Source organism: Crotalus tigris, unplaced genomic scaffold (assembly GCF_016545835.1).
Source record: "Crotalus tigris isolate CLP2741 ecotype Arizona unplaced genomic scaffold, ASM1654583v1 scf7180000022411.5474196:2289641, whole genome shotgun sequence".
Classification (NCBI taxonomy): domain Eukaryota; kingdom Metazoa; phylum Chordata; class Lepidosauria; order Squamata; family Viperidae; genus Crotalus; species Crotalus tigris.
Window position 1 is genome coordinate 132,613 of NW_024099112.1, and position 19,872 is coordinate 152,484.

At 34.9% G+C, this 19,872-nt stretch overlaps 1 protein-coding gene across 3 annotated transcripts in view; it reads right to left on the reverse strand.

Moving 5' to 3' along the window:
- MYH7B (myosin heavy chain 7B) overlaps nt 1-19,536 on the reverse strand; it is a 46,338-nt gene extending 26,802 nt beyond the window's left edge. The window contains exons 1-15 of one of the 3 annotated variants that reach the window (XM_039319062.1): nt 19,485-19,536; nt 18,353-18,504; nt 16,485-16,588; nt 11,733-11,876; nt 10,959-11,115; nt 9,343-9,370; nt 6,226-6,322; nt 5,460-5,483; nt 5,129-5,221; nt 4,050-4,113; nt 3,587-3,685; nt 2,824-2,927; nt 2,037-2,175; nt 675-793; nt 5-154 (exon numbers count right to left, since the gene is read on the reverse strand). In XM_039319062.1, the coding sequence (XP_039174996.1) occupies nt 5-154; nt 675-793; nt 2,037-2,175; nt 2,824-2,927; nt 3,587-3,685; nt 4,050-4,113; nt 5,129-5,221; nt 5,460-5,483; nt 6,226-6,322; nt 9,343-9,370; nt 10,959-11,115; nt 11,733-11,876; nt 16,485-16,588; nt 18,353-18,449 (1,419 nt within the window). In that variant the 5' untranslated portion in view covers nt 18,450-18,504; nt 19,485-19,536. Of the gene's footprint in view, nt 1-4; nt 155-674; nt 794-2,036; nt 2,176-2,823; nt 2,928-3,586; nt 3,686-4,049; nt 4,114-5,128; nt 5,222-5,459; nt 5,484-6,225; nt 6,323-9,342; nt 9,371-10,958; nt 11,116-11,732; nt 11,877-16,484; nt 16,589-18,352; nt 18,505-19,484 lie in introns of those variants that run through there. The other 2 variants (XM_039319064.1, XM_039319063.1) reach the window with 2 other exon arrangements.
- Between the last annotated feature and the right edge of the window lie 336 nt (nt 19,537-19,872).

The following is a 19,872-nucleotide window of genomic DNA, read 5'->3' on the forward strand; positions in this document are numbered from 1 at the left end:
CTACCTCAAAGATCTCAAAGCCAGCAATATCCAGAACTCCAATGAAAAATTGCCTGGCTAGTCTGGTGTCCAAGGTTTTGTTGATACGCATAACTAGCCACTTGAACATACGATCATAAGTGGCTTTTGCCAAAGCTCCTACTGCATACACCACCTGTGATTGCAAGATAATAAAATTTCATCACAACATCTGTTGTACCTCTAAAATTCATATCTAATACATAGTTTTGTTTATAACAGAGCTATGAAAAGTATTCAAGAGAAACTTCATAAAGCATTTTAACATGAGTGAAGCATCTCTCCTCAGAGGGTTGAGATAGCTCTAACATTTGGAAGACTTGGTATCAAGGATTTTTCAGGTTGCCTACAGAAATTGCCTTCACAAACAAGGCTTCTCCTGGGACTCCAAACCATGCACTGGGCCTTCCAGAGGACGCAGTTGTCACACACTTTGGAGAGGGCCCTTCATTCATACTAACATACTTTGCTGTTTGACTGTTTTCCAAATCTCTGCTCAACAAATCTTAAAAACATATGGTTTAAGATAGCTAGAAAGATAATCATTTACTTCATTCTTACAACTGCAGAAAAGTTTTGTTTAAGACCCACAACTACAAGATCATATAAGTATATGGGAGTCACATTGCCAAGTTGTACAATTCCCAAATGTTTACCTGATCTACAGTCTGACCTTTGGTGACATATTCATTTCCAACTTTTACTCTTGGATGAAGCAACCCCTTGATGAGGTCAGCTGAGCTGATCCCCATAAGGTAAGAGGCTTTATCAGCACCTGCAGCACAAGAGCAAATAACAAAATTTTAACATAGCAAAATTAAAAAGAAACAGGAGTTCCCAAAATTTAAACTTTTCAAATGAGAATTATCATCCAGCTATTTAAAAATAAGTGATAATTGGCACTTTAGTAGTAAAGTGCTTTCCACTGAATCTCCCATACCTTGGTGCTCATCTGTTTATTTTGCTAACAATGTGCTATTCTATGAAACATCAGGGGAGGGGAGGAGAAGGAATGGCACCTTAGAAAACTACAGAAGTGGCTGCCACTTATTTTTCAGATAATAATCATTATATATATATTTCTACATTATTATTAAAAGTCTTACAAAAACATGAAAAGTAACACAAACCAATAAAGAATAAAGGCAATAAAGAAGGGGAGGAAGAAGAAAGAGGAAAACAAAAGTGCAGAAAAAAGAATAAAAAGAAATAGAAAGAAGCTTCTGATTTTCTTTGTAACAAATATAAGTGCAACTACAAAATTATCTCTTAGTCTACGATTACAAAAAGAGCTAATTCTTTTTTATTATCCAGTTTTTCCCCAATTATCAAAACCACAAATCATAAATGTATTTTTTCTATTTCATGCAAAAAGTACCATGTCCAAGCATGTTAAAACATCCCTTCATGTTGTTCACATTTCCAGCAAAGATTCAAAGTGCCTTTATACATTTAGAGAAATCTATAATAACAAATACCAACAATACACCATTTTATAAAAATCCTCTATAAGGCTGGGATACAATGTAAATTTTAGTCCTTTCAATCACATATTTTCTGATTGGTCTATTTGTATATTATAACCAATTTTAGCCCATTTTATCATACATTATTTTAGTTGTTTTTCTTCTGCCTCGGATGGCAATTATTTTGACCTCCAAATGATTGAGATAGAGAGGTCTTCAACTTATTGGAATTATGGAATGATCTTGTAGGCATTCTCACAAAATGAGGATATGGACAGATGGGGACTGTCTTTTGATAAAATATGTGTTGTGGGGAACATACCTAGTACCAAGCACATATTTACTAGAATGCTATTTTCTGACCTTTCTAGCCCCCATCCTACTGAAAGATGTTAAATGAAATAGATAAAATAAACGTACATCAATGTTTAGCTATAAGGCTCCACAAGCCTCCACTTTAAACATCACGTATATGGTTACTTGTGATGTAGCAGACTAAAATGGTGACTGCTCTGGAATCAGCCACTAGTAAGTAGCAGCACAAATGCTTACTTTCAGTGCCTTCAGCCTCTGCCTGTTCCTCCCGTTGCTTCTGCTTGAATTTCATGTTGCCAAAGTGCATGATGGAACCTACTATTTTATAGCAGCCATACTTCTCATCATTGCTGAACCCCAGGATGTCCATAGCATGCTGTAAAAAGGAACCAGATAAGATAGTGATATTTTAAAAAGTCGTTCTGTTAAAAAGCAAAAAATGAAGAAAGAATTCACTAGGGATTTACTAGGATACCAGCAAAATGTGTGAAGTGCTTGAGCCCACTTTGAGCCCACTTACTACAATTAAATGCACATTATTTATAATTTAAAAAACATCAATTTAAAATGTATTATATTGCCTAATTTAGATTTTTTTTAATCAATAACGTTGTTTGGATTCCTTTGGAATTTGATGAATGATGCCAAGCAGTTTTAACAAAGACTTTTCTGGAATAATCCTATTTCAATATATATTTCTTATTGTGCAATCAGTCTGTCATTCAAGACACCTGCATTTGTAAACCTCCCCTTCCATCACTTCGTATTCCTCTCCGCCTATCTCTGGAGAAACTACAGGAACATTATTAGTTACATCATATGCATATAAGCTACAGACCTTATTTTTTTCCAGATCATTTTGTAATATAAATATATGTAGTATAAATCTCTTTTGGTAGAGATATGATTAGATGATCTGCCTTTAGTCTTAAATTTATTCCATTACATGGCTAATGTAAATAGCAGTGAAGCACTTTATAAAGAGACCTCCACAGCTTTGCTTCATTGCTGAAAAAATACTTACATCTGTAGCCATGAGCTCTTCTCCATCATCCAGGTTGTCCACAGTTGTTACTCCTTGTGAACAGAAGTGATAATCATAAGGGTTGGAAGACAACAAAAGCATATCTGGAATGGAATAATTTAAGAGATTTACATTTATGATTTGGAATATATTATAGGAATGCATTCAATCTTACCTATAAAACTAAGGAAAAAAGAAGTAGGAACATGCAGTGTGTTAAACTCAAATTTAGTATCCCTGCAAAAATAAGACCAGCAACTTTTTAAACTTGTCTATTTAATGTCTACTGTCATCATAAATGCCTAATCTTTAAGTGATATTAGACAGTGCTGTCTATGCTAAACTGATAAACCTGACTAGTGCTCTGAAAATTATTGTAGAACTTAATATATTTTATTGATTAAATATTTGTTAGACCAGCTTTCTTTAGAATTATTATAAGCAGAATTTCAGTGAATTTCTGAAATGTTATAAGCATGCACTATCATTGGGAAAGTTCTGGGTTGAAAATTGCTGTTTAGCTATGTAGCTTATTAGAGTCTTTGAGTCAACAATGACCCAGAAGATAGTTATAGATGAGCTCACAAGAAGAAAAGTGTGAAGTTATAGCTTTGTTGCTGATGCAGATCTATTGATATTGATGGCAACTGTTAATGTACAGCAGCCTATAAGACTGCTGAACATAGCTCTGCTGCTATTCTGTTCTATGTGTCTTCCACGCTGGCTAACAAATCCCTTTACATACCATTTTAATGCTGATTACCTTGTAGTTCTGGCTTCTTTCCAGAAAGGATTTGGTAGTAAATGTGGTAGCTCCTCTCTCCTGGCTGCTGGAAAATCACTCTTGATTTTTCCAACAAGTCTAAAAACAAAATGTAAAATATTCCATTTCAAGGCTACTATGTTATAAACTGTACTCAAAAGAAAAACAATCTTGGATTTTATAGATCACTCTCGAAGAAGAAAAGTAGAGTTTTGTGGAAGCAAAATACATATTCAATCCAGCACTTTGTTTTCACAGTAGAAATAGAGAGCAAATTACTCTGTAAAGCCCTTAAATAGAATATAAGTGCAACAACTGATATTCAGAGGCAATTTTATCATTATTTTTTATATTTATACACTATTATAAATAAAAATCAGCTCTTGTCCATTTATTCAGTAATCTTATTTATAACGTCATCCTACATAAATTTATCCAATTTTCTTCTAAATTCACTACTCACATATGTCAATGTCAGCAGATGCCAATTTCCCTGATGGTCCAAAATGGATACGGATGAACTTGCCCTAAAATACATAGAAAGAAAAGAAAATTGTGCAGATGACTAAAGGCACTTAATTATATTAATTAGAATTTTAGTAGTTATTCACCCAATTCTATTGCATATTCTAAATGGCAACAGCTCTTCATGATCATAAATAGTTATATGAAACATATCTGATCATCATCATCACTTCATCAGTGATGTTAAGGATTCTAACGTACAAAGCTCATGTTATCTTACAGTTTTCAGCAAAATGCTTATTTGCTTTTTATTATTTATTTCTGAAATATTAATTTCAGAATTATTTTGCAACTTTATCTTGTTAGCTAGAGTTGATTCATGCATCTAGTTAGGTCCTATATCACTTGAGAATACCAAAAAGTGAGTTTGATATATAATCAGTAGACATTTGGGGGGGGGGATGTATGTTGCATTCATAGGAAATTTTAAGCAACATTAGTTTTTTAAGAGATCAGAAGTTGACTTTGTCAATTATCAGGAATAAAAGGCATTCCTAAAACAGCTATTTGCATTCCAGAAGAGTTCTCAGTAGAGGATTCCCTTGTATCCATTTAGTTGTTTGTGGAAGTGACGTGGTACTGAAACTATGATAGAACTTCTGTCTATAGAACATCTATAGATGGTGATTGAACTTCTCTTTCTCGTAGCTTTCTGTGTCCTGAGATGTACAATTATATTAAAAATTTATTAATACCTTAATCTTGTTCCTGAAGAAACTACTTTCTTTTTTAAAAAAAATTATCACAGTAAGGCTTCTATGTTTATACTACAAAAAGTTAGCATTTTCTAAATCTCCATGTTCCCATCTTTTGCAGCCTAGACGTTGTTGTTGTTTGCTACTGTTATTATTCCTGACTTTCAGCTTAAACGATATATAATCAACCTATGCTTAATAATAAAAAACAGGTATGGAAATATTTTGTTACACATCTTAATAGTACCATATAACTAACAAAGCACACATATAATAACCATAAAATGTTATATATTGCTGCTTTGATTTAAAATATACTTACAAACCGTGAAGAGTTGTCATTTCTCAGGGTTTTGGCATTGCCAAAAGCTTCCATAGCAGGGTTAGCCTCAATGATTTGATCTTCGAGGGTACCCTATGAAACAACATGGATAATATTTTTTCACACTCATAGATCAAAATTTTGTCCCTAGAAAACAAATTTACGCACACTGACTGCCATATATAACTATCTGGCCAAAAGAGAGCCTTCACATGTTCTAAAAGCAATCCTAAATCTGATAATAACATTGCCTGGTCCTCACACAAGTTTTTGATACTTATTTTTTTTTATTTTCTTAAGTTTACAATGGTTCCATTATTTAAAAACTTACCCCAGTTTTAGTAGCAGGTGCTTGCTATAAAAAAGATTTTAAAAGACAGATTTAGAATTTCAAAAATACAAAATTAGGGTCACAGAAAATGCCAGTCAAAGATGAAAACAATCCAATTTTGTTGATGAGAATATTCAAAAATGATTAAAATTCCATAAAAACTAACATATTTAATACATCAAAAATGTTAAATATATTAGATAAATATAAAGAACAGCACCAAGAAGCAAAAAAGTTAAAAACCAAACCGAAAGAAAGGAAACACTATTGGTGAATTTTTTTTAATTTAATTGAAGTAAAAAAAAAAAAGTGCTGATAAGAAAATAAGTTGCAAAGATATTTCAAAAATAAAAAAAGAAAAAGAAATGCAAGATGAAGAAGAAACAGAAGAAGGAAAGATACAAGATGAAAAAGAATAACAAGGAACAAGAGAGATAATTGGGTGAAGGAAATCACAAAAAGCAAGGCTTAAAAGAAAGAGTTGTAAGACTGCTTTGGGGAACTTCCCCCCTTACCTTAAAAAAAAAAAAGTAATGAAGGGAAGGGAAACATATTGATCATTTAAAAAAAATTCTTGAAGCAACCATTGCCTCAACATCCTTTTCCTGAAATTTTCCCCAAAAGCAATTTTTTCAAGCCTTGCTTGTTTCAAAACGAAAGAAAAGGCCATGTCCAACACACTGCCAAGCATAAAAAGTCCAAAATGAAACAAAAGAAAAATCAACAAAAGAAAATGGGAAAAAAAAATTGCAAATGAAGGCCTTACTCCTTTCTTGCCCGGAGAGTCACCCAGGGCTGCGACAATGGCAAAGTATTGAATGACTCGCTTGGTGTTTACAGTCTTACCAGCACCAGATTCTCCGCTTAGAGTAATAGAAATATACAGATGAAGAGCATGAAGCAATTATCAAAAATTTCCCATACTCACGCAATCAGCCAGTCAATTCCCACCACCCAGAAATATATTATAGACTTCAGAATGGAGAAAGACATCCCCCCTAAGTCTTTAATACTATTAATGAATAGATTTTGTGGTACCCAGGATACAGGATATGTTTATAAGATATTTCAAAAAGTGCCTGGATGAACAAGAAAAATGTCCCACAGAGGACATCTATCTTTATATTGCTCCTGAAAATAATGGGATTGGACAGTATAATGCATCTGTTGCCTTGACCTTTGCCTTGTCTGCAATATGGATGGACAAAGGCCTGTGCTGTTTTGAAAAATATGGTTTTATGCTACAAAATATGCTACAAAAATCCAAAGAAAATGGAGGATTTGGATTACCAGACTGGATCTTATACTTTTAACATGGCTAAAAGAATGGATAATTCTCAGACATAAAAAACTGTTATATTGAAAAATATGGTTTTAAATCCAACGGTTCATCTGAGCTTCGTATGGAATGAATGTTAAAATTTCTTCTCCCCAAATTTCTAAGCAGCATGGTCATCCTGATTGAATTATTTTTTCTATCAGTATTAATTTCAATTTAGGGTATCAAGCATAATATTATTTTACTTTTTCATGCAAATTCAATATAACATTATAAACAAAAGAAACTACTGCTTACTACATCAAAATATCTGTTGTACAACAAAGATTTTGATCTTGAGTTGATTGGAAATTCTGAGAGATGCCATTTCAAGTAGGGAAAGATTAAGTTAAATGCATCTATAACAGCGGTTCTCAACGTTTGTGTGACGGCGACCCCCGTCACACAAACGTTATGCGCATGCGCGGCGCGGTGCGCATGGGGGGCAGGGCCCCCATGTGCAGCGCGCATGCGCGGTGCCACCCGCATGTGCGGCGGCGCCCCCATGCGCGGCCCGCACACGCAGCGCGCCCCCGGAGGCGTGGCACCGCCCCCATGCGCAGCGCACATGTGCGGTGCCGCCCCCGGAGGGGAGAAAATGGCGGATCGTCGCCTTTGGCGACCCCCGAAAATTGGTCGATCGACCCCAAATGGGGTCGCAACCCATAGGTTGAGAACCGCTGATCTATAAGCTTTTACACACACATACACACACACACACACACACGGATTCTAGATGCATCTGGAACATTGAACAGACTACAGCCTTGAAGATTAAATGCTCTTAACATTCTGCACTAAGAGAGTCTGGAAAAACTGCTTCAGAGCTTCTGCAGTACATAATTCTAGACAAACTCTGCACTGGAAGCAATTTACTAGCAAGAGGAAACATCCCATCTCCATCTCTTTCTAGGAACTGTTGATTAAATGGGCAAGATTGACTCAGCCTGTAGATTTTAGCATTCCTCCAGAAAGTAAAAGCTAGGATACAAGGTGTTTAATCATCAATTTGTGTTAAATAGAAACAGTTTTTTCTGGTAGGAAGTGCAGAAGTTCATAGATTCCATTTCCTTTGCTGTTCTACACAAAATAGTTTCACACTTTTCATATATAGAAAATTATTTTAATTGCTTTCAGGAATGAAAAGTAAAATCATGGAGTTTCTTTATATTTCAAGAGATAACTATAAAAAGTAATGCTAAATTCTCAAAAGAGAGGAACTCTGACTCAAGCTCAGCAGGAAATTGAATCTTTTTTCACTTGGTCTGGGATCGTCTTCTGTGCTATCAATAAAATTCATTGGCACTGGACTGGCATTGATTTCATGCCTAAAGTTAGCTGCCCTTCCATTGTAATCCCAGCATACAAAGAGCTATACTGAGGTGGGGGTAGGAGTGAGGTCTCTACAGGCCTAGAGCCAAACATCTGATGCTTTCAGCCCCTGCTTTACCTAATTAGGCCATGGCCAAGGCTAGAAGCTTGGGGAGGGGAGAGCAGATTAAGCTTTTTATAGCATCATCATGGCTGCTTCAGTTAATACTTCTTCTCTTTCTTTCTTTTTACAAATGGGGCTTAGCCTAATTTCTCCCAGGATCCCCTTTTCCTGGGGATTCCTGCCCACTGTTCATTCTCCAGCTTTGATTTCTTATTCTTTCCCTTTTCGTAGACTTCTTGTATCCATACTCAGATCTCTTAAAACTGTATTCTTCTACCTACAAATCATTTCCATTCATAGTCTACTTGTACCCTATTATACAATGCTTTTTCATTAATCCCTTTCATAGATGCCCACTGATACTTATCTCTTTAGTTGTTTCCTTGGTAAGATTGATTTGGTATCTAACATTAGAGTTTTGATTTTTAAGCTCTTGTTCATCTATGGAAGACAAATTTGCAAACATCCAAGGCATATCTAGTTGTCCATTAGTGCAAGGGATTTTATCCCACTGATGAAAGCAACTGGTAAGATATGACCATTGAACTAGGTCTGTTAAATGAAACAAAAGTGGTGTGGACTTGATCTGGTTCAGATTCCCCAACAATCTACCTTCCAATTGAACTAATCATAGACTACCACAATGCTTCCGGCAGTATGTCCAAATGGAGTATGAAAAATGGAATAACATAAATGGAATTTTATTGGCTTAATTGGGCTTTTTCAAAGAAAGTGCTTCCCCAGAATACCTAAATGACATTGTGCCCTCAAAACAAATGATGCACACAGGAAGTATGATCAACCATATAGACTGAGTTATTTGCTGTCCCACTTTCGGTTGGCTGTATCCCCCTGAGACAATAGTAGCAGCTGTTCATTGACATGTAATAGCCAGAAAATCTGAGATAACAAACTGAAAGAGGATAGGGAGTTGCATGAAGAGATAATTATGTTCCTCAAAGATTGTGCAGCCTGCCCAAACAATTCAGCTTTCCTTTCTCAACAGGATGATATGGTAAACTTGATCTACCTAGAATTGAGTTCATATAGAAACCACAGGACAAAAAGAATGTAACTCAAAAGCACATACAAATGAGATATCGATTGCACAGATAAGTGAAAGCGCTTACGTGATAAGCATAGACTGATTCTCTCGATCTGTAAGAAAAAAAAATAAGGTACAAGTCATTATTTTTAGAGTTTGTATCATTAACACCAGCCCACTCATAGTCCAACTAATGTCCTTTTTTTAACTTACTGATTCCAGCTATGAATCTGAGGTTAGATTCATAATAAACTCATTTGTATGGTCATATTTCAATAGCTATTCAGATGGACTCGTAAAAAACTGTCCTTATGGAGACTTTTTGTGTTCACCATAGAAATTAAGATGAAGATTTCAACGGGGGGGGGGGCGGGGGGAGAGGGAGAGGGAGAGATATGTACTGAACATTTGTATCAGGTGCTATACCTAACATAAGTGATTAAAAAAATAAAAGCAAGGTTGGAACCAGCTAAGTCTAGGGTGAGAGATCTCTGGGAAATCCAAGTGCTGTAGGCTAGATAGACAAGTTAGAAACTTCTTGGAAGAAGGAAACAGAAAAATGTATACTTTTTAAGTAAAATAAATAGGTTTGCTCATGCGCTGAGCTTGTTTCAAAGGATTCTTTTTGATATATGACAGCATATTATATTCATAAAGCTGAATCTATATGGGAGTATTTATGTTAAATTTTAATTAACAATGGATACTCAAAACATAAATATGTCTACAGCATATCGAAGAGAAGCATTCTGGTTTAATGTTTCTATTACAGCTGTATGTCACTATCCACCAATCCTTCAATAGATTCTGAAATGGTATACAGTCTCTTCAGAACATTTGGGTAGAGAATTGAAACTGGAATGATACATAACTTATTCCACTCCTATACAGATAGTCCTCGACCTATGACCACAACAGAGCCCAAAATTTCTGCTGTAAAGTGAGTCTTTGTTAAGTGAATTTTACCACATTTTACGATCTTTGTTGCCACACTTAAGTGAATCACTGCAATTCTTAAGTTAGTAACACGGTTGTTAAGTGAATCTGGTTTCCCCATTGAATTTTCTTGTCAGAAGGTTGCAAAAGTTGATCACATGACCTCAGGACATTGCAACCATCATAAATGTGAGTCAGTTGCCAAGCATCTGAATATTGATCATATTACCATGGGGATGCTGCTATGGTCCTAAGTGTGAAAAATGGCCATTAGTCATTTTTTTCAATGCCATTGTAAATTTGAATGGTCACTAAATGAACTTCTGTAAATCAAGGACTACCTGTACTAAACTTGTCAATAGTATAGGTTCTGATACAGGGAACCCAAAAATTCAACAGCTAGTTTCACATTGGCAAATAATGCAGATTTTCTTAAATCAGAGAAGTAATTGCTGAATTCTGCTGCATGTTTTTGCTTTAGATAAATTATTATGCAAGTCTGTGCTATCTCTAAAAACAATTGTCTCTTCTTTCTGAATATTTATTTTAAGATAAGTAGATCTGCTAGGTATATATGAAGAGATGAACAACTCCGGCAATATTAAAAAGCATTAAAAGCTGAGAAACAATTGTGTAAAATTCACACCTCTCTATATGTTATTGGTATTGCAATTCCCTTTATATTGACTCCAACTGGGAAGTATGAAGAATAGGTGTTCAGTTCCTTTCCCACAATACTTTGTAAAAATTAGATTAGACACTTACTGCGCAGCATGTCATTGTAGGCATTGTCTGCAATGGAGTAGATGTGGGGCGGGACCTCAGACCTCCGCTTGCCCTTATAAGCTGCTACAACAGGAGCTGTATAGACTGGAAGCCATTTATATGGATTTATGGTGACACAGAACAAGCCTGAATAGGTCTGAGAAAAAAGAAACAGCATAGCTATGAGAAAAGTAAACCAGGCTGACACCAATAGTACAGTTCATTAATCAACCACAAGGCTCACACTCTAGTAGAGGGCACATTTCCAACTCTCAAGAGATTTTTATTCTCTCTGTTCCATCTCCTAGTTCATTTCATATGTTTCTTCAAATAAACAATAACAAATGAGAAAATACTATATATTATTTCTATTACCTCCTTTGCTTAAAGAGGGTACAAAAATGAAGGGGTAGCAGTGACAGCAACAAGGAAAAGGTTGGTCCTTTCTGGGAAAATATCCAAAGATAGAAAGTTGCTCAAGAGCCCCATAAAACTCAGAACCAACATTAAATTATTTTCTGCCCCTATTGTAATTTAAAGAAGAACAAGTAATGTAAAATGCTTCAATTCTAGTACCATATTTCAAATTCATATAGGATTTAAATATTTAATATTTAAAAAATAAATATTTCTAATGAAATGAAAGTTAGCAGTTGGGAGTTTATAACACACATTCTTACTATTTGGTAGAGAAAAAGAATGAATAATCTAAAGCTTGTTTCACACACAGGATGCAATACAGAATAATCAACAGTGTTTATCCTTTTAACTTACATAGATCATCCATTTGGAGTAACGCCGTTTCAGGTTATGCAGGACTGAAGCCTCATTGAGATGAGTTAACATAGCCATATCTTCAATCATGTCAAATTTTGGAGGATTCATAGATTGAACATCATCTTCTTTAACCACAATAGTCTAGAGGAATCAAACAGTTTGATGAAAGTATAAGAACCTTTCTTGTTTAGATACTGATCCATAAGCTCAAAGAAAATCCTTAAGTATTTAGCATGCAACTGTTAAATCACATAATTACATGACAATTAGACTATTAATTGATGACATAGGCTATAATCCACAAACCTATTCATTATGATAACATTTTGATTTATTTATCTCTTATTACGATTGTCTTTACTATTCCTATTGTGGTTTTTATTAGGTACCATAGACTACCTTGGAAACTTTTAACTGAAGAGCAATTCACAAATGTTTCTTACATAGTACTAACAGCCTAAATTTTAATAACTACCAGAACATGTTTGTTATTAAACAAGAGCAGAAATCAAGCTAGTTAGAAAATATAACAGCAAATTAGATAAAGAAAGAGCAGAACAGAACAGAATAGAATTCTTTATTGGCCAAACATTTCTCATTGTAAATATTATGGAATCTCAGTGTTCAAATATCAAAATATCATATTGATATGATATGGTATTACAATCAACAAAGTGGTGAAACTTATGGATATCAGAAATCCAGCTGACATTTGTTCATGGAGCAGATTAAAGCAGACTCTACACCATAGTGTAGTGGTTTAATTCTGGCCCTTGTGACAATCCATCTAGAAAAAGAGGAGGGCTTGTGTTGTGATAGTGCTTGGATCATTCTAAGTTTCCTTAGGTCCAGCTGTGGATACCAGATTCATATCTGCTGCTGCTGAACACTGTCCAAGATTCCCAGATATCCAGATAAATTGAGATTTAAGTGAAACATACATAAATTAACAAAAATGTTTTCCAGAATGCATATACAATTGAAGACTCATAATTACACAAAATAGTGTGAAGTAGGCTATGTATTTAGAAATACATGCACTGTAAGAATTTCTTGATTCTAGAAAGAAATGCAGATAGACTATTGGAGGAAGGCCCCCATCCCCAGATTAAAATATTATTTATTCTTAATATTTAAAAATGAGGCAGGGTAGAATATTTCTCCTAAAGGAGAAAAATCTTAACAAAGGCAGAAAGGAGTCCCAGTCTTCCTGCTATAGGAAAAAAGCCTCGAGCAAAAAATCCAGTCCTTAGAAGATTTTGAATGGATATTCAGAAAGACTGGGCCAATATATTCATAAACAGTACATCTTCAGCCTTCACAGCTGGTAGGATTAAGAATTTACATTCCCCCACCCAAATTCTAAGGATGGGACAGGACCCAATAGGATTAACCCACCATCATTGACACAAAGCTCACTACATTGCACAACCCCCTGGAGCATCTCAATCAGAAGGTATAAAAACCCACCCACTCTCAACTCCATTTTATCAGCTGTCCCAAGAACTACATACTGTTGTTGGTTCTGCTCATCAATAAACAGAAACCTTCTTTCCTCAGCAGCCTCCATGTTATTTCCAGCATCTTAGCTGGATGATTAGGGGACTGGAGGCTAAAACTTACAAGGAACGGTTGCTGGAATTGGGTATGTCTAGTTTAATGAAGAGAAAGACGGGAGGGGGGGAGACATGATAGCAGTGTTTCAATATCTCAGGGGTTGCCACAAAGAAGAGGGAGTCAAGCTATTTTCCAAAGTGCCTGAAGGCAGGACAAGAGAGAAGCAACCTAGAACTAAAGAGAAACTTCCTGACAGTTAGAACAATTAACCAGTGGAACAACCTGCCTCCAGAAGCGGTGAATGGTCCAACACTGGAAGTTTTTAAGAAGAGACTGGACAGCCATTTGTCTGAAATGGAATAGAGTTTCCTGCCTGAGCAGGGGATTGGACTAGATGACCTCCAAGGTACCTTCCAACTTTATTATTATTATTATTATTATTATTATTATTATTATTATTCCAATATGAATAACTACTGAAAGCTGTATTTCATGAAAGAGAACAGCTTTAGCCACTGAATCTTTTCCAAGTCAATATTTCAGCCCTCTTGTTACAGGAAGCTTACCTTCTTATGAAGTTAGTTCCACTCAAAGAATTGTTTTATATTAATTTTACATCCCTCAATGCTTACACTAGAAATATTTGAAAGCAGAGTGTTGGTTGCAGTAACTGATGAGGTACCCACTAGTAACCCAATCCTATATCAGTTTACATGGGAGTAACTCCCATTGACTTTCAGGATCAGAGTTTTAAGAACTGAGTAGTCAAATCTTGCCATGGCTCCTGAATTACACTGCAGTTGCTCTCATGGTATAATGTGGCTGCCACCATTGTGGGTTTGTGTGGATAAATATAACCTAAACAAAATAATATTCTGCCAAGTTTCAAACAGGAAGGTTTGGTGTTATTTAGATAAACAGCTGAAGTATATAAATCTAAAAGTTCAAGAACTAGAATAACTATCGTATTACACATCTGTGCTTGATTAGAATGAATTGTATTTAAGAAATGTTGCTGCTCTTATGAAAAGAAAACAGTCTTGTCAGTAGTAGCTTAACAAGGCAGCAATGTCTAGTAGTTAAAAATATAGGAACTCAGATGCACATAGCTAGGGGGAGAGGTTTATACATCTTATATTTATTTACTTGCTTTTAAATAAATGGATAATGTACTGTTCTTTGATCTGGATGACTTATTAAGACACTAGAAACTAACACATTAGAAGAACATTTCATTGTTGCTTGGGAGCTTATCAGCTTTGCATATAGGTCTCCAGCTAAATCCCTGGCATCTCCAGAAAGGGCTGTGAAAACACCCTCTGAAATCCTAGAAAGCTTCCACCACCAAACAGATTTGTAAGTTTATCTTAAAATTAAGAGGATCCAGCTTTTACACTTGACATCTAAACCCCCAAGATCTCTGCTCAATGACCTTCCCTCTTATAGACCTGGAATCTTGGACAATCATTAAGATCAACAAAGAAGGCACTGCTGCACGTGCCTCACATTTCAGAACAGAAAATACATAAGGCAGGTAGTTATTTCAGAGTATCATTTCGTGTTCATATAAAATATATAAGGCAGGTAATTATTGAAATTAAAATATCAAACATTCTAAAAAAGCATTTCCCCCATTTAGTCTCATACGTGAAGAACATCTGTATGTGGTCCACATCACCTCTCATCTGAAAGACACATTTTACTTCAGAACTCTTTTTTTTCTTCTATCTGTTTAACACATTAATTTATTCCATCAATTAAATTTCATACCACTTATAATTGTTTCTTCCTTAAACATGCTACAAGCCTGGAGTTAACAGTTGTTTAATTATGACTCTCAATCTTTCTTCTTGAGTGAGATTTAATTTCAAACAACTAAAACACCAAAGTAAGAGCAGAAGTTCAGAAGGTAATTGTAAGGCAAAGCTTAGGCCCTATATTTTTATATAGCTCTGCTATAACAGAGGAGAACTAGTCATACATTATCATTATTTTGCTTGCTTATCCATTTGAGAAGCTCTTTTAATTATTAAATAAATATAGAAATAATGAAACTTGCATAACATTGCTTTAAAAAGAAAAAATGGAAAATGTTCAATTAATAATATTCTTAGTCTAAGTAATAGCAGTAATTATACAGAACAAAATATAACATAATTTTATACAGGCATTTTGATGTTAAAAAGTAAATTTAGAAAATATAATTGCTTTTTCTAATATATCCTTTATCTGGAATATCTTGCCCCCTGATGTGAGGTTTGCCCCAACCCTCCTATCTTTTTGATATGGCTTTGCCAGTCAGCTTGGGGCCCCAGTGGGGGAACATCGCAATGGAGATGATTGATTGAGTAATAACAGTATAATTTGACAAACCTAACAGAACTGAAAACATAGCATATTGTTTTTCTAGCCTTTCTTGACATTAGATAGATAAATCAAATTCATTGTAGCAGATGGGTGAAAAATACAACATAGCAGGCCTCTATAATTTTGCTATTATTGTTAAAATGAGGGAGTTTCAATTTCATCCTTTTAACACCTTTTCATATAGGAATTCTTTTTAAACGTATACATGTATAGATGGGTGCAATGGCTCAGTGGTTAAAGACAGTGAGCTTATCAGCTGGAAGCTGACAGCTCAGGCTCGAGACCCGAGTGCCATGTAACAGGATGAACTCCTGTTCTTTGCTCCAGCTTCTGCCCATCTAGCAGTTCAGCAGCATGCAAATGTGAGTAGATTAAAAGGTACCACTTCAGTGAGAACGTAACAGTGTTCCATGTGCCTTTGGCATATAGCCATGCTGGCCACATGAACGTGGAAAATGTCTCCGGACAACGTTGGCTCCCTCAGCCAAGAAACAGAGATGAACACCATGCCTTATGGCTGAACAGGAAAAGCTTAACCTTATTTTTAATATTTGGAAGAACAGTGCTATACAGGAGAAACATTCTCAAATGCACTTTGATCTATTCAATTGTAACTTTACATTCCTGATGTAATGACATCAAATAGCAAAGGATACTTTTTCCACTGCATCCTTTTTATACAAATTCATAATCAGCAAAATCATAATTTTAGACTGTATGCCATGCTTAGATGCATTCTCCTTTTTTCCTCTCCTCTGCACAATCTTAAGAAATGTAACTTTTCTTTTCAGTTGGCTAATATTTGGTATGTTGATTTTTTTTTACCTTTTTATCTTTGGTTTCCACTGTGACTTTGCCACCAGAGGATTCTTTAATTTCAATTTCAATATAAGCCTCCTTCTCATCTGGAATCCAGGCCCTTTTCTTTCCTTTATGAACAGCAAAAGAGACGAAAAGAACAAAAACAATTTAACAAAGGTGTATAAATAGATATAAGATGCAGATAATGCAGATGCCTTACATAATTATTTTACTTACACGACAAGATCTAGAAATATTTTGCTTAACATTATTCTTGTTCCTTTAATTCTTCTGTTACTGAAGGGGGAAATGCTGTGAGTTGAATATTTATTTATGTTTAATTAATTCCTATTAATTGTGGTATTGATTTTTCTGTTATTAATATTATAATTCCAGGTCTAGAATTTAAAAAATAGATTTAAAAACTTTGGAAATTAAAATTTGTTGCAAAATTTTGATTACAACATTTTTGATTAATCATTGCCTACTCAAATATACTGGTATATTATATTAGTTTTTTTAAAAAAAAAAGTTGCAAAAAATGAAGATTTGGCTAAATAATGAAGATTGGGTAAAATGAAGTCAGTGGTGAGCAATGCTGGAATCTAGTCAAGAGGAAAATGTCTTTTAAGACAACTAAAAGCATGATCTTTCTGCATTTCTCATCCATCAGCAACATCTTGAAGGTCATGTTCCATGTTTGGCAAAAAGCAAACATGCATTTGCTTGGATAAGGAGACTAAAAAATGGACAGGCACTGATTGCAATGCTGAACATATTTAGATTGCATCAGTCCTATTTTCTTCAATGGAACTTAAATAGGCTGTATATATGATTATAGGGAATTTTGCAATATAGAATTTCTAAAATAGTCCATTCGGGCAATTACTAATCACAGCTACAAGAGATGCCAAAAGATAACAGGCTTTCCTAGAATTTATTCAGAAATATTTAATCATTTCTTTTTTTAAAAAAAAATGTATATTATATCTTTTCTTTTAAGAACTTAGTCAAATAGAAATGTATTTTGGGATGAACAGTAGAATGATTTTCCTCCTTTTATTATGTATAACTCTTGTTATTTACTGTAATATAAACCAGATCACCAGATCATTGCAGTGGCAATGGCAATGAGGTAACTGCCATTTCATCGTTCATATGATAATAATAGGATAGAAAGGTGTATATAAAGAATCTGGTATCCATCCCTGCTATAAATTGTTATACGTTGGATGGCTAACAACTTCCTTAGTAATATATATTAAGGCTAAACAGCCATCTGTCCAGGATGCTTTATTTGGATTCCTGTACCATGCATACAAATTGAACTTGAAGGCTCCAACCCTTTGATTATATGATTCCCATTTTCATGGAATATTTTCAATAGTTTAGGAAGCAAGAAATTCCATTTCATACCTTGTGCACTTGCTTAATATATACATTTCTGTTGTTCTGTAATTGCTGTGATAAATGCAAATCACAGGTACATATTTTTGAACAGTTGATTATAAATTTGAACTCATCAGTGGCAATTATAAACCTGTTTATAAACCATCTTAAATGAATGTTTTCCAAAATATAATTTAAACAAGTAAATGTTAAACTAGACACTTCACAATTCACATAATTATAACATGGCAACAGACAGATCATCAACATAACATAAAGATGGAGCTACAATAATTTACTGCACTCTCTATTACAACCAAAATGACTAAAGAAGAAGCAGAATTGTTTAACTGTTAATCTAGCTGTCTTAGTCTCTGAGGCCATAATAAGCTTCAACATTTTAAATGGATAAAAAAGGTGCAGAATTCCTCTACACAGGAAGCAATAATAGAAATGGATCATGGGATTGAAGCCCTTTCCATGCAAAAAAAAGGTGGTCTTACCATCAAATGCCATAGTCTGATACTTCATCATCTCCTCATAACTTTTCCGGAGGTACTCAGCAGCCTCCCCAAACTCTTCCTTGTCTAACCTACTCATGTTGACTATTGGAAGGATAAAGCCTAGTCAGCAGCAAACAGACCAGCCAAATACCCTAAAGTATAAAAAGACAAAGCAAAAAACAAAAGCAATGTACATTTCAGTCAATAACACAGTCAAACCACATTAGTATGTCCTGTAATGGATCACCAATCTTTTAATTACTAGATGATATGAAAGCATACATGCAAATGTATGTGTTCTATAAATTAAAATTGTGTTCTAATATTTATACATTGCATCATGTTGTATTCTAAATCATAAATCTAGCTACATATATGTGCTAATTTTAATTATATAATACAGATATTTTTTTCTTTTTGAATTCTTATCATTACTCCATGTGCTTTTTAACTATATAAAATCAGAAAGCATAGCTAGATTATACTAAATAGTCAAGAATGTGTGCCCAATGTATAATATCAAAAATCAGACAAGATCCAACTACTTTAGGTTTATTTGAAAGACAATCAACATCTCAGGAAAAATTACTAAATGGTCAGTTTATATTTAATGAGCACCCCACCAATAGGCTGTAAGTTATCTTCATTTCATGTCTCTGCCAGCTTACACCTCAAAGGAATTTGACTGTGTTAGCATCCTGTGTGATAGCTTACCACAGTGGCAAGTAACTGTACAAGATATTATGAAAACCTATGCATCTGTTATATCACCACCATCACTCCAGAAACATTAAGATAAATGGTAACTGCAACAAGATTATTAATACCACTCATTTTATAAGCCCCAACTACTGTTGTTGTTACTAAGCCTTGCTATAGCAATAGATATCTACATATCCACACATTCATACTGAAACAATCACAATTTCAGTTACACATGCTGCTACCCATGACTTTCCACACCATAAGTGTACATTCTTTTCATAGCCCCTTTAACCATATTATTCCTCCTAAGTTTGTCTTCCCAATAATAGTTCATGTTCCTCTACTTCCCTTTTTGTAAAAAAAATGCACTAAGGAAAGCAGGGTTTTAGGACAGACGTGCAACACAGACATGCTTTTTATTACCAACCTGGGCTATGGGGCTGAGTGACTCTGTGTGTGTATGCTGTGAGGCCCCGTTTTATTGTGCCTGTCAAGGTCAGGATAGGGAGAGATATGTCAGAAATTCCCATGTGTCATATCCACACAGCTCAATTGGTGCTGCTATCCTACTGCCCATAGAGACACAAAAGGCAAACTTTTATCTCTCTGCCGATGCAGGCTGGTTATTTTTACCCCATATTGTCAGACAATCACAAAGGCAGGGAGACAGAAGCTCTTGAGGCAGCACAAGACTCTGAGTTATAGCCATTCTAGAAAAAGGGTTAAATGAGAAGCTTCTGGTCATCCACCTTTGCCATTCTTTCAACCTCTGGCAGGCCTATATGCGTACCAAGAATGTAGTTTTTGAAAAGGAT